The following is a 15,726-nucleotide window of genomic DNA, read 5'->3' on the forward strand; positions in this document are numbered from 1 at the left end:
CCTCTAGGTGGCAGTACATACATACATTCCAGGATGGTTTTACACTATATTGTCGTGACTGTCGCTAATTTAAAAAACATTATGGTAAATGCAATTACCTGTGGAGCAGAAAACATGTGACCTCTCCATCGAGAGAGTGCAATGCTGATGCTAGTATTCTGGTGTTGTAATTTCTGGATCTGCGCCTGCCGATGACATCATCATTGTATGGCAATACCACTCAGCCAAAATTTATTGCATCTGTTTTTCGATTAAGTTCTTTCACAAATTTTTTGGAAAAAGTTTAGCTGTTTTGTTATTAAATTCGTGTTCCTAAATGTTTCAGAACATGGTAACGCAGCATCCGTAAGTCGTACATACAGCCAATCGTCTAGTGTGACATCATTGACAGGCACAGGACCCCTTGCCAGCCAGAGGGAAACATGGCGTCTATTATGGCGTCCCCCATAAGCGCTAGACCCACGCCCCATGTACTTTAGACCCGATTTTTTTGGTTACATGCTACAAAGCCGCCAATAATTTTCAATAACTGGACACAATTTTATTAATTTTGAACACGTTTTCTAAGGATATTTCCAGAGATTAACGGTTAAAAACTACAGATTGCCTTTTTAACAAGAAATACCCTTTCTCCAGTTAATTTCTACTTCCTGAAACAGGACAGCGAGAGCTTTTCCACAGTAAACAACTCACACAGCATCAATTCAGACTAGAGACTGCAGCAAATGTATTGTAAAAACAAGTGAATGAGCGTTTTAATTCTCTCTTTTTTATCGTTGCAGTATTCTAAGAAGGTGGATGACCGTTTTGGGGGCTACGTAGCCTGTACCCTGCTAGTATTCTGCTTCATATCTTTCATACAGATTGTTATCTTTCCACAGTGAGTATTTTAAGCTCACACTGTCCCAAAATATTACCTTTTCAGTTTTGTTTCTTCTTCACATTTACACCCAGACTCATAATTCTGCTGCAGTGGTTGAATTTAATGGATTTCAGGGAGATCTGCCACTTAGCCTCAGACACCCTTCAGTCAGAATCACAGCTGTAGTAGGAACAGATCTAGATTAAATGATTCAGACTAATTTAGGCTGCAGATGTTTTCTCATAGAAGATTATCTTCTCCTGCCCTGCAGCACCCCAGTAATGCTGGGAATCTACATCAGTATCTTCATCGTACTCGCCAACATCCTCTTCATTTGTGCCATATACTCTTGCATTAAGGTAACAGAACACATTGGGGTAAAAGGACAAAGGCTTTGTTTATTTTATAATTTGCATTCCTTTAAAAATCAAATGCAATCATTTGTGTTTTGCAGCTCTTTCCAGCTGCAATGCAAACTGTTTCAAAGAAGATTGTCCAGTCCCGCACTAACAGCACCTTGGTTGGAGTGTTCTCCATCATCCTCGTCTTCATCTCTGCCTTCATTAATATGGTAAGATTTATACATGTTGTGGTTTTCCAAAACAAAGAGAATGTAATTTTCATTCAGGAAGTGGCTCTGACTGCCTGCTTGTACATTTGAATGTTTGGCTGCAGTTTGCCTGCGACACCACAGACTTGACGGAATGCGTCGCTGAGACGATGAACACGTCTGCAGCCCTGGTGACGCCATGTCTGATCCGCAGCCTGAATGTTTCCATTGAAGGAGGTCTAGAGATCTGCCCAAGCCAAGGTCCTTCCTGTCCCTTTCCTGAGGTGAGATTGCTGTTTGAGTTTCCTGTCTGAATGGTCCCAGTGCGTAGAAAAGGAAAATGTCCTGTGTGCATCAGAACTGCTGTGATCTCCTGTTGCTGATGCGTGTGGTCTCCTGTTGGTGGCAGTATTTCAGCTACAGCGTGCTGCTGACGCTGCTGGCCTGCTCCGTGTTCCTGCAAATCAGCAGCATCGGGAAGCTGGCCCTCATGCTGTTCATCCAGCTCACCTTCCTGCTGCTGGTGGAGTGGCCACAGGTAGCACTGTTTGACAACGCAGACCTCTTCGTCACCTCCAACGCCATGTAAGTGCACCAGCATGAAGAGCAAAGGACTATGGGACAGTCCTGTCTCAGGTCTGACTCTCAGTGGATGTTAAATAATATGTTAATGAAATAGACCTAAATTTGCATAAAGAAACACAACATTAGTTTGAAATGTCTTCATTTCTCTAAAGCAGTGAACTTAGGGATCGGGAATTCATTATTTAGCATTGTCTGTAATAGGAGCTCAATAAGATTTGTTTACACCAGAATGATTTAAGCAAACACTGTCAGTAAGTACAAAAATGGCCTGTATTTGAAATGGTAAATGGCCTGTATTTGATATAGCGCCTTCTACAGTCCTGGAACCCCTCAAGGCGCTTTACAACACAATCAGTCATTCACCCATTCACACACACATTCACACACTGGTGGGGATGAGCTACAATGTAGCCACAGCTGCCCTGGGGCGCACTGACAGAGGTGAGGCTGCCGAGCACTGGCGCCACCGGTCCCTCTGACCACCACCAGCAGGCAACGTGGGTTAAGTGTCTTGCCCAAGGACACAACGACAGCGACAAACTGAGCGGGGCTCAAACCTGCAAACTTCCGATTACGGGGCGAGCACTTAACTCCTTATGCCACCATCGCCCCTAAAAATGATTTCAGCACCCATTTGTCGTGACTCGAGGAAGGTGTTTAACCCAAGACATGCAGAATCGACTCGACACCTCTGGGTAAGTTAAAGAAAAGTTCTTTATTTAAAAACAGGAACAAAAGTTGCACTGGGAAGTCCAGTGGAGGGTGTGCCGTATGGCGTTTGTCCATATAGTAATCCGTGATGTGCGAGGAAGGTGGGGAGCCAAGGTGAACACCGGTGGAGAATGGGCTAGCCGAGGTGGGTGAGGCAGCCGAGAGAATCCAGGCAGGCGCAGTGGAGGTAGATCGGACGTGGTTCAGGTGATCCGGGGTTCGAGCGGCGAGGATAATGAATGGAGTTGAGTTTTGCCTGAACAGAGCAAACAGGGGTTCAAAGGATAATCCAAAAACGTAATCCAAGACAGTCCGAAGTTCAAAATCCAATTAATCCATAAACAAGTTCAAGCGAGCAAACAAGCAAACACGAGTGGCTGGGGCTACCTAAACTGGTGCAGTCATCCGGCGTAGAGTGGTGTCTCCATCCTCCCTTTATACCCAACTTCCTGATTGGAGATTCAGTGCAGCTGCTGCCCCCTCCGCTCTTCACCTGTGGGAAATTGACTCGAAGGTAGTTAGTGAGAGAGGAGCACTCACCTCGGCTCGTGAGCATGACCCCCCCAACGAACGGCCCCCGGCTCCCAGCAACGGGCCTGGAAGCTTCAAAGTCGGTGATGAGGGAGGGGTCTTCAAGAAAGGACCGGGGTATCCAAGACCACTCCTCCGGGCCCTACCCCTCCCAATTAACCAGGTACTGCAACCCCCGTCCCCAGGGGCGTGAGTCGAGGATCCGCCGAACCATGTAGACCAGCCCCCCTTGTAGAGCTTGGCAGGAGGAGGCAGGGCTGGTACTGGACACAGGGGGCTGGAGACCACAGTCTTGACCAGAGACACATGGAACACTGGATGGATCTGAAGAGATTGTGGGAGGTCCAGGCATACGGTCGTGGGACTCGGAACAGCCGCCACCCTGAATGGACCAAGGTACCTAGGGGCGAGTTTCTTCGAGGTTGCCTTGAGAGGTATATCCTTGGATGACAGCCAGACCATCTGCCCTGGGGAGTAGGTCGGTGCTGGACGACGATGCAGATCCGCCAGCCGCTGGTTCATTTTGGCGGTACGCTGGAGAGCGGATCTTGTGGCCGCCCATGCATGGCGGGCCCGACGAAGAAACTAAGGCGTGGTGGTTGTGGGACCTGTTTGGAGCGGGAACAAGGAAGGCTGATACCCAAAGAGAGGCCTCAAACGGGGACTGACCTGTGGCGGAGGAGACGTGGCTATTGTGGGCGTACTCCACCCAGGCGAGATGGTCACTCCAGGCAGAGGAGTTGGTGGCACACACACAGCGTAGCATGGCGCCCAGCTCCTGATTCATGCACTCACATTGCCCATTGGTTTGGGGGTGGAATCCCGAGGTTAAGGCGATCCAGGCCCCCAGGGCGGTGGCGAACTCCTTCCAGACCTTGGACACAAACTGGGAGCCGCGATCCGAGAGGATCTCCGTCGGGATACCATGGAGCGGAACACATGCTTGATCAGGAGCTGGGCGGTCACAATGGAGGTAGGTAGAGCCTTTAAAGGAACAAGGTGACAGGCCTTGGAGAACCTGTCTACAATGGTCAGTACAGTGTTAAATCCATGGGAGGGATGTAATCCACAAACAAAGTCTATAGTGATGTGTGACCAAGGGCGAGACAGTAAAGGTAGGGAACAAAGCAATCCAGCTGGTGGTTGGTTGGTACCTTTTTGTTGGGCACACACGTGGCATGCTGATACATACTCCTTGACATCTTTGTAGATGGAGGACCACCAGAAGGCGCGCTTGATCAAGACCAAGGTTTGTCCCACACCGGGGTGAATGGAGGATTTCGCAGAGTGAGCCCAGTGGATAACTCTCCCTCGCAGACCCTGGGGAACAAACAGTTTATTGGGTGGGCCATTACCTGGACCGGGGTTGACCTTGAGGGCCTCCAGAACCTGGTCCCTGATCGCCCAAGTCACCCCTGCCACAATGCGGGAAGGAGGTAGGATGGTACCAGGCGCGGATTCGTCCTCCGAAGCATACTGACGTGAAAGAGCGTCTGGCTTTGTGTTCTTTGACCCTGGCCGGTAAGACAATACAAAGTTAAAACGCGAGAAAAACAGAGACCAACGGTATTGCCGAAGATTGTCTCTTAGCCTCCTTGAGGTAAATCAGGTTCTTGTGGTCAGTCCAAATAATAAACGGGTGTTCAGCCCCATCCAACCAGTGCCTCTACTCTTCTAGAGCCAGTTTAACGGCCAGTAACTCCCGGTCTCCCATGTCATACCTGCTCTCGGTTGGTGTCAATCGCCGTGAGAAGAAGGCACAAGGGTGGAGCTTGTAGTCTGCAGGGGATACCTGAGAGAGGACCAATCCTACCCCCGTGTCCGAGGCATCCACCTCCACAGTGAACTGCTGCTTGGGGTCAGGCCTGGAGAGTACCGGAGCCTCAGTGAACCTATTCTTGAGCGCACGGAACGCTCCCTCAGCTTCTGAGGACCAAAAGACAGGTTTAGTGATCGAAGTGAGGGCCGTTAGTGGAGCTGCAGTTTGGCTATAGTTGCGGATGAACCATCTATAAAAGTTGGCGAAGCCCAGAAACCGCTGCAGCTGTTTTCTGGTAGTAGGTTTGGGCCACTCCTTCACCTCTTGCACCTTGTCAGGATCTGCCTTCAATCGTCCGCTCTCTAACACAAAACCCAAAAATTTCACAACTGACACATGAAATTCACACTTCTCTGCTTTTACAAACAGTATGTTCTCCAAAAGCCGTTGGAGCACGGCTCGGACATGCTTTTGGTGCTGGGTGATGGACCTGGAAAAAATTAAAATGTCATCAAATTAGACAGTTACAAAGTGGTTTAAATAGTCACCCAGCACAGAGTTCACCAGTCTCTGGAACACCGCCGGGGCATTGGTGAGCCCAAAAGGCATCACAAGGTATTCATAGTGCCCCAGGGGTGTCTTGAAAGCCATCTTCCACTCGTCCCCTTGGCGAATCCTGACCAAGTGAGAAGCGTTTCGAAGAACTAACCGGGTGAAGATGGTGGCAACTTGGATGGGCTCGAAAGTGAAAGAGAGTAGTGGTGGGGGTACTTGTCCTTGACAGTAATCTGATTGAGACCCCGATAGTCAATGCATGGGTGAAGAGACCCATCTTTCTTGGCGACGAAGAAAAACCCAGCCCCCAGGGGTGAGGTCGATGGTCTGATGGTGCCGTTCGCCAAAGCCTCTGTAATGTAGGTCTGCATGCTATCTTGCTCAGGTTTTGAGAGGCTGTAAAGGCGGCTGGACGGAAGCGGGGCACCCGGTAGCAGGTCGATGCCACAATTGAAGGGGCAATGAGGAGACAGCGTGGCAGCTTGATCCCTGCTGAACACCTGTTGAAGGTCATGATATGCAGGGGGTACCTGGGAGAGATTGGGAGGCTCAGTTGGCATCACGCCGGAGTCCTTATACCCAGAAGGTGCTGAGTTGAGGCAAGTCAGGTGACACTCTGGACTCCAGGTCTCAATTCTGCTGGCTCGCCAGTCCAAAAGCGGGTTGTGTAACTTGAGCCAAGAATGACCTAGCACCACTGGATTCTGCAGAGATGGGAACAAAAATAGTGAGAGCGTCTCTGTGTGGTTACCTGAGACCTGGAGCTGGAGTGGCAGGGTCCTGTGTGTGATGGTTGACAGGACTCTTCCATCCAGCGAGGAAACCGACACTGGCTCGGGAAGAAGCTCAGTTGAAATTCCCCATTCACTGACCAGTCGGGGGTCCACCAGCGACTGCTCGCACCCTGAATCCACAAGGGCAGTAGTCTGGTGGCGTCGACTGTTCCAAGTCACTGAACATGCGATGAGGAACCGTGAGGTTGTTTTACCTGCGTTACTACCCACCAGGACGCCCGTCCTACTGGTGGGCTCCACCTTTTAGCGAGGCCGGGCATGTCTGAACAAAATGTCCGGGTTGTCCACAGTACAGACAGAGGCCTTTACTGATATGCTGTTGCCGTTTCTCCTGAGTCAGGTGGGCACTTCCCAGCTGCATTGGCTCCTCCGATGGCTCCGAAGGAGGAGGTCTAGTGATAGATCGACGATGTGCAGGAGGCGGCGGAAGATCCATTGCTGACGTCCTCTGAAGCTCCCGATGTCTCTTGCCAATGGAAATAGAGAGTGATATTAATCCATCCAGGGTGGATGGCTCGGGGCACAGAGCCAGCTGATTTTTTACTCGGCCACTCAAGGCTTCAATAAAGGCCACCTTTAAGGCTTCGTCATTCCATGATGTCATGGCCGCCAAAGTCCTAAACTCCAATGACAGGTCTGCTACTGTTCTCCGTCCCTGGGAGAGGTGCAAAAGTTTCTTCTGGATGTCAGTTGTGGTCTCAGATCTGCAAAAGTTATTTTAAATTCCTCCAAAAAGTCTGTATAGGAACCTGACAAAAATCCAGCATTCCAGCTCTTAGCCTCTGCCCACCTAAGAGCCTTGCCCCTAAACAGTCCAACGATAATTTTTTTTAGAAGAGTCCGTAATAAAAGGGCTTGGAGAGCGCTCAAATGCTAGGTGGCACAGGAGCACGGGAAGAGTCTGCTCCTGCTGGGACATCCTGGTAGCCAGATCGGCGATTACTGATTCCGCTGGGTTAAGGTTATGGCTGGATGATTCTGTCATGACTCGAGGAAGGTGATTAACCCAAGACATGCAGAATCGACTCAACACCTCTGGGTAAGTTAAAGAAAAGTTATTTATTTTAAAATGGGAACAAAAGTTGCACTGGGAAGTCCAGTGGAGGGTGGGCCGTATGGCGTTTGTCCATATAGTGATCCGTGATGTGCGAGGAAAGTGGGGATCCAAGGTGAGCACCGGTGGAGAATGGGTTAGCCGAGGTGGGTGAGGCAGTAGAGAGAATCCAGGCAGGGGCAGTGGAGGAAGATGGGACGTGGTTCAGGTGATCCGGGGTTCGAGCGGCGAGGATAATGAATGGAGTGGAGTTTTTCCTGAACAGAGCAAACAAACAGAGGTTCAAAGGATAATCCAAAAACAAAATCCAAGACAGTCCGAAGTTCAAAATCCAATTAATCCATAAACAAGTTCAAGTGAGCAAACGAGCAAACAAACACGAGTGGCTGGGGCTACCTAAACTGGAGCAATCATCCGGCGTAGGGTGGTGTCTCCATCCTCCCTTTATACCCGACTTCCTGATTGGAGATTCAGTGCAGCTGCTGCCCCCTCCGCTCCTCACCTGTGGGAAATTGACTCGAAGGTGGCTAGTGGGAGAGGAACACTCACCTTGGCTCGTGAACATGACACCGTTATTTTAAATATGTAACACAGATTTGTACATTTTATTTACAGTATTCTTGTGTGTTTTTCTCTTTATAGTGATTTAAATGAAACTATTGATCAGTGGTAAGTTGCATTTTTAACATGCTTTCCTATATATATATATATATATATATATATATATATATATATATATATATATATATATATATATATATATATATATATATACATATATAAAAAATATATATAAATATATATATATAATATATATATATATATAAATAACTATATATATAATATATATATATATATATATATACACATATATATATATATATATATATATATATATATATATATATATATATATATATATATATATATATATATATAATATATATATATCAGGTACACCTGTGCTGTAAATAAATAACCCTGATTATTAGCTTAATTTATAATCAGAACAATGATTTTTGTTTATTTAGGTTCGGTTTCAATGAAACTACAAGCCAGTGGTAAGGTGTTTCACTTTTATTCACACTTAAGTGGGTTTTTTTACGTTTCTACATTTGTTTTTTGCTTTTCTGTTCATGAAAATCCCCTCCAACGGTTTCCCCTGTGAATGTAAAAGTGATTTAATTGAGTGTGCCTTTATTTAGACCTCTCTCCGATTCCTTCACAGCGCATTTGTTGTGACCAAAGTGTCTCTGCGGGTCATGACTCCAGTGATCCTCACCGTCTTCGTCCTTGCGCTGTACCTGCATGCACAGCAGGTGGAATCTACGGCACGCCTGGACTTCCTCTGGAAACTACAGGTACAGATGTTTCCGACCACACTCTGGGTTTAATCACACCCTCTCACAGTAATATGACATGAGTATTGTCCTCACAAGGCTGGTGATATCTAAAAATTAGCCCTCTGTCCCAGGCCACTGAGGAGAAGGAGGAGATGGAGGAGTTGCAGGCCTACAACCGTCGCCTCCTCCATAACATTCTTCCTAAAGACGTAGCTGCTCACTTCTTAGCTCGTGAGCGGCGTAACGACGAGCTGTACTACCAGTCCTGTGAGTGTGTGGCCGTCATGTTTGCCTCCATCAGCAACTTCTCCGAGTTCTACGTGGAGCTGGAGGCTAACAACGAGGGAGTGGAGTGTCTCCGGCTGCTCAACGAGATCATCGCAGACTTTGACGAAGTAAAACAAAATGACCTTTTCTAATTTTAGCACAATATCTGAGCTCTCTGCTTCATCAAGCATCTGTTCACCCCTCAGATCATCAGCGAAGAGAAGTACAGGCAGCTAGAGAAGATCAAGACCATCGGTTCCACCTACATGGCTGCCTCTGGTCTCAACGACTCCACTTACGACAAAGAGGGACGCACTCATATCACTGCACTAGCTGACTACTCCATGAGACTGAGAGAGCAGATGAAATACATCAACGAGCATTCATTCAACAACTTCCAGATGAAGATAGGTGGGGAAAGCCACCACTGATAAACCTCATAAGTTGGTTCCCTGCAGCTCCGAGTCTAAATGCAGCTGATTTCTGTGTTGAACAGGTCTGAACATCGGGCCAGTGGTAGCAGGGGTCATTGGAGCACGAAAGCCTCAGTACGATATTTGGGGGAACACAGTTAATGTGGCCAGTCGCATGGACAGCACAGGTGTACCTGATCGTATACAGGTAGGCTTCAGGAAACAAGCACACAAATTCTTTCAGAATGGGTTTTCATAGGAGTAGAAAAGCATGTAAATGTTTATGCGTGTATTATTTATTAGAGTAACTTAAATCAGACATGATGAATGCATAAAATATAAACTTCTTTCCACTAGTCTGATTGTTCAACAGGTAAAACAACTATTTGTCATAAATATGACATTAAGCTGATATTGTGCAACCCGACAAAGCTCAAGCTATGGTATATCACACAAAAATAGATGATAAATTCATGCATTTAACTTTTTTCTTTGTTCTAAAAACTAATAAATATTGCATTTAGAAGAAAAACTCAAATGGTACTAAAATCAAATGAAAAGACATTAAAATTACATTCATATTTTACCTTACTGCACACAAATAGACTGTCTAGTGGGCGCAGAAGAGTTGGTTTGTCTTATTCAGACATAAAAATAACCACTTTGTATGGCCAAACAGACTCACAAGGTATGGCTTTTAACCTCAGAAATCAGAGGTGGAAAGAGTACTAAAGTGTCCTACTTAAGTACGAGTACCAATCAATCAATCAATCAATCAATCAATCAATCATCAATCAATCAATCAATCAATCAATCAATCAAAGCTTTATTTATAAAGCGCCTTCCGCAACCCTGTCAGGAAGCCCAAGGCGCTGAACATGGTACAGTACAAAGTTAAATAAAGTGAATAAATCAGAAAATAAAAGCAATTCAAATTACAAATTACAAAAAAAGGTGAAACATTCTAGTAGAAGACAAATGTGTAAAACAAGGGAAAAAGTGAACCAATGAAAACTGTGAGATAAAATCAACATAAAAGAGGGCCAAATTCAAACATGTTCAGGAAACGCCAAGCGGAGGAGGTGGGTTTTTAGGCGACTCTTGAAGACTGGCAGAGATGGGGACAGCCTAACTGGGGGTGGCAACTGGTTCCATAGTGACGGTGCTAGGACTGAGAAAGCCCGGTCCCCACGAATACGACACCTAGAACAAGGGACAACGAGAAGGCCTTGGTCAGAGGAGCGCAGAGCGCGTGATGGGGAATGTTTGTTCAGGAGCGTGGCCAGATAAGGGGGAGCACCACCCTGGAAGAAATTAAAAACAAAGACGAGGAGTCTGAAGTTTGAGCGATAGCAAACCGGAAGCCAGTGCAGGGAGGCCAGAACCGGACTGATGTGGTCCCGTTTCCTGGTCCCAGTCAGGAACCTGGCTGCGCTGTTCTGCACAACCTGTAGGCGACGCCATGATGACTGACACAACCCTGCTTATAGAGAGCTGCAGTAATCAAGCCTAGAAATTACAAAAGCATGCATTACCCGCTCCAGGTGGGCTCTCGACAGCATGGGCTTGATTTTTGCAAGGCGTCTCAGGTGAAAGAAACTGGACCAATACTTTAATAATTTTTATTCAAGTACAAATAAAAGTACTTGCCTACATTTTTACTTAAGCAAAGTAAAAAGTATCATAAATAAAATGTACTCAAAGTAAAAGTTAGTTACATTTTTGTGAGTGTAAGGAAGGCTACATCTATGTAGTGCAAAATCACAACGCCACTTCACAATTCACTCGTGTGCACACACACACACACACACACACACACACACACACACACACACACACACACACACACAGCATCATGTTAGAATAATTTGAATGACTAATTTAACTACATTGAACTACTTTTGTAATACTCTAATCTCTTATTCTGGAGTAAAATAAAGAAACAAGCTAAATCATCACATATCTGTGGCATCAAGATGCATCTTCTGAGTTCAATCACAAGGATGGAGCACAATATTTACAACTGAAACAGTATCAGGATGTTTTAACTCACAGAGGCCTGCAGGTCTTCTGTTTTATGAGCAAAGCGCTGAGAATCCATGAGCACTAAACGTTATTTTGCCGCTTCCGTGCGGAGCGGTGGGGAAACACATTTCAAACACAGAACCGTGTCTGGCTACCGAACCGAGCAGAATTCTGATGACATCACACTGGTGCACGAAGGTGCAGGTTCCAACCCACAGGAGAGGAGGGAGAGAGGAGGTAAACAGCGAGTGGATCACAGGGACTGAACTGATGTTTTTGAACAAAACTGCGGTAAAAATGGCTGTTTGTCCTCATTATCAAACGTACCCCCCCACCCCACAGGTAAGATGTGGTCGCGGCACTCTTGCAGGTAATATTTTTAATTTATTAAGCCTACAGTTTATTTTTACTCAGTAACGGATATGATTTAAAATGTAGTGAATTACAATTCTTTTTTAAAAACGTACTCAAGTCAAAGTAAAAGTACAGATTTTAAAAATGACTTAAAAAGTATAAATACACAACAAAGCTACTCAATTACAGTAATGTGAGTAAATGTAATTAGTTACTTTCCACCTCTGTCAGAAATAATGGAGGACTTGTCACCCTCAAGCTCGCACATGTCGGTCAAATAGAAACAGTCAGGCTGAAGCACAACAAACAACAGCTTTAAATCTGAAAGTGCATTCCTCAAATTCACAAGAGCTGAAGAAAACTGTAACCTTTTGCCGTTTAACTGAAACACTTGCTGGATTCATTCAGCCTCGTGTTTAAAGGTAACGTAAGTCCTCGGCACACAAAAGAAGACCTGAGATAAAACAGTAAAAATACATAAAAGTGTGCCGCCACTGGCATCACACACACACTCACCCGTGCCTGTGTGAATCCTCCCCCAGGTGACCACAGACCTCCACCAGGTGCTTTCAAACAAAGGCTACATTCTGGAGTGTCGTGGAGTTGTTAAGGTCAAAGGTAAAGGGGAGATGACCACCTACTTCCTGAACGATGGGCCACCCAACAGTTAGCAGCCAGGGCAGCGGCTGACGTCGGGAGGATCCCCGCTGGAAGGACACAGCACCACTGAGCGAGCGCTCCCAGTGCCAGCCCACCGCTAAGAACTACAATCGCCATCACTTGAATCCCAAGCAAAGAGGGAAACAGGAACTTTTTGGACTCCAGAAAAAGGAAAGTGTTCTCACTGAGAGGAGAAACCTCGTGTCTGACGGCCGTTTTTGGCCGCGGTCAGACGTGGAAGGACGCGTGTTTTTCTCATGTCTAGCCTCTCTCTCAGGCTTCTTGAAAGATGCAAAGTCTGTTTATTTAAAAACAACGCCTTTTAGCCTGTGTTGAAAGAAGATTAATGCTGTACATAAGGCTACTTCCTCATTTTAATTTGTGTTCTCTTCATTTTGTTTCATTTTTTTTCAGTCATTTTGATTTCACATGGATTATGAACAGGTACTCATGCTTTGTTCTGCATTAATTATTTATTTCAATCTCGTTGTTTTGTGCTAAAGGTCCTTTATGAAAACGTGTGAACACATACGTGCACAAATATCCAGTTTATTACACGTTTATAAGTGTGTATGTACATGCATATTTGTGTGTGTATGACTATATGTATAAACTGAGGAGGAATATATTGACCAAAGACTAAAGTATTTACTAAAAGCAAGGCCCGACATGTTGCCATGTCCTCGCAGAAGTCAGCAAATATCGCCACCTCTAGATCCAGGCAGAGGGTCTGCCTTTTAATTTACTGTTTTTGCCCAAACGCCGGCAGTGAAGGTTCTCCATCACTTCCATGAAATATGTAGATTTATTTATTTTATTTCATTTAGGCAGCAGAGAGCAGATTTTTAACTCTGAATTATAAAGCTCCCCGTTATCCTTTTACCAGATGAAATAATAAATAAAAACACATGACTAAAGATGACCAAGTATGTTCTTAGAGGGTTATTACTGAGATTTATAGTTTTACCTGTGAGGAGATGGATCTTCATCCTCATACCTGAGAGGCCGAGCCGCCAGCGGGGCGCTGGTGTCGGCCGTCTCATCGCCGACTGCATCTTTTCAGAAAGGTACTTTTTATTTTTCCGTGCAGGTGGAAATGAGGGAACATTGGTGGGTTGTTCCAGCGCGTGCGCGCGTGGGGGGGTGGGGGTGGGGGGGTTCAATGCAGTCGCATCACAGCCGGATTCTTCTGTGAAGAGAAAGTAGATGAAGGAAAGAGGAATATCTATTGATTTTGACTGAATACTGTGCTTTGTGATCCTGAAGGGGCATAACTATTTTCACTGTGAGGTTTTTATGATACAACAAAACTGCTTTCTTGCCAAACATAACTGCTTTTGAGCATGTCTCAGTGTGGTTTCTTGTTTTCCTTTTTCTTTTTCGGTTTGTTTCAGTGTTGGGTATCTTGTGTAAATTCTGTACCCATCATTTGTATATTAGTATTATTATTATTAATATTATGATTATTATTATTGATTCTGGTTAATTATTATGCTTAACATGATGACTCCATTCCGTTGGAAAAGGATAAAAGAACAGCACGCTTTGTTGAAAAAAGGCCAGTTTCGAAGGTCGAGCTCGCCGGTACCAACTGATCGACTGATTGGTTCTGGTCACAACAAAAGCATTAAACTCAGATAAGTGATCCACTTTTATTTAAGCACCTGCAGCAGTAACTCTCAAGGACAAGGCGGGATACGCAGGTCTACGTTTTCTCACCTGCCTCCTAATTATTCGTTTAGCTAAAGTATTGCCTTAAGTTAAAAGCCCGGACATGAATAGGATGTGTGCCTTCAGGTAGAAGAAGAAGGCCTGTCGACAGTAGATTTCAGGTATTACTGTTGTGGTGATCGCTCTTTCTAACTGAGGGGAATCAGCTCTTCTCTCACACTCTCCCTGGCAGAGGACAGCAGATCACGTTGGTACCGAGGCCAGCCGGCTACTGGTCTCTCCTGGGCAGTGGCGTGTGAGCTCGGAGGTGTGGTGGGAGCACTAGAGGACAGTGATCAGCAGCTATCACCAGCTGTGACCAATGAGGAGTGATTCACAGAAACAAAAGTTTATAGAATGGACATGAGTTTATTAAGATGTTCATTGTATGTATTCTATTTCTACTGGCTGTCCATGGACTTGTGTTGATTGTTAAATCTTGGGATGCTTTTTTAAATTTATTTGGTGGATGGGTGGGCGGGGGGGCTCTTCCGATACTACTGAACCTGTTTAGCTCAGGCCTGATTAATCCTTTATATTTTCTTTTGATTTGCCCGAGTTGGAGGAGGAGTGGTGAGGGGGATGGTTTTGCTACGATGAAGGTCAGGAGGAGTAGAGGTCTACGACAACGAGAAAAATAACATTACCCCTTGACGAAAAAAATAAAACTTAAAAAAGTCTCTTTACAGTGTTGTTTAATGCGCCTAGATCCTGTCTATGTGGAAACAGCTCACTCATGTGAGTAGCTCCAGCTCACTATTTCTAATTGGAGTCAGCTCATACTTTTCTACCCACGTCTCATTTATTTATTAAAACGTTTAGAATTAACACAGTTAAAACAGCGGGGGCATTAAATCTTTACCAAAACCAAATAAGAACTTTTTGAGATATTTGGGGGTAAATTTTCTAAACTTCCACTGATTGCAAACACTAAAACACACGTGCTCATACGCACACACACACACACACACACACACACACACACACACACACACACACACACACACACACACACACACACACTCATACACACGCACACACATACACACACTCATACGCACACCCACACACATACACTCATACGCACACACACACACACACACACACACACACATACAAATCCACGCACTCCCACACATACAAATGCACACACTCATACACCCATACACACACACACACACACACACACACACACACACACATGCACACACATTCATACACACATACATGCATGCATACACGCACACACACACACACACACACACACATGCATGCACGCACACATACACACATGCACACACATTCACGCACAAATACACACAAACACACACATGCTCACACACACGTGCACGCATGTACACATGTACACACACATGCACACATGCGCTCATATACACACACATACAAATGCAAGCACACACACATGCACGCACAAACACACATGCACGTACACACACATGCACTCACACACACACACACACACACACACACACACACACACACACACACACACACACACATGCACGCACACAGCTAAATAAAAAGAGAGAAAA

At 45.5% G+C, this 15,726-nt stretch overlaps 1 protein-coding gene across 3 annotated transcripts in view; it reads left to right on the forward strand.

Moving 5' to 3' along the window:
• Positions 1–12,706, forward strand: part of adcy6a (adenylate cyclase 6a) — a 97,432-nt gene extending 84,726 nt beyond the window's left edge. The window contains exons 12-23 of one of the 3 annotated variants that reach the window (XM_054746100.2): positions 783–880; positions 1,134–1,221; positions 1,317–1,433; positions 1,538–1,696; positions 1,771–1,997; positions 8,044–8,070; positions 8,433–8,462; positions 8,630–8,762; positions 8,876–9,139; positions 9,218–9,422; positions 9,508–9,632; positions 12,346–12,706. In XM_054746100.2, the coding sequence (XP_054602075.1) occupies positions 783–880; positions 1,134–1,221; positions 1,317–1,433; positions 1,538–1,696; positions 1,771–1,997; positions 8,044–8,070; positions 8,433–8,462; positions 8,630–8,762; positions 8,876–9,139; positions 9,218–9,422; positions 9,508–9,632; positions 12,346–12,474 (1,602 nt within the window). In that variant the 3' untranslated portion in view covers positions 12,475–12,706. The remainder of the gene's footprint in view (positions 1–782; positions 881–1,133; positions 1,222–1,316; positions 1,434–1,537; positions 1,697–1,770; positions 1,998–8,043; positions 8,071–8,432; positions 8,463–8,629; positions 8,763–8,875; positions 9,140–9,217; positions 9,423–9,507; positions 9,633–12,345) is intronic. The other 2 variants (XM_015968377.3, XM_054746102.2) reach the window with 2 other exon arrangements.
• Positions 12,707–15,726: the final 3,020 nt, after the last annotated feature.

This window comes from Nothobranchius furzeri, chromosome 15 (genome assembly GCF_043380555.1).
Source record: "Nothobranchius furzeri strain GRZ-AD chromosome 15, NfurGRZ-RIMD1, whole genome shotgun sequence".
Lineage (NCBI taxonomy): Eukaryota > Metazoa > Chordata > Actinopteri > Cyprinodontiformes > Nothobranchiidae > Nothobranchius > Nothobranchius furzeri.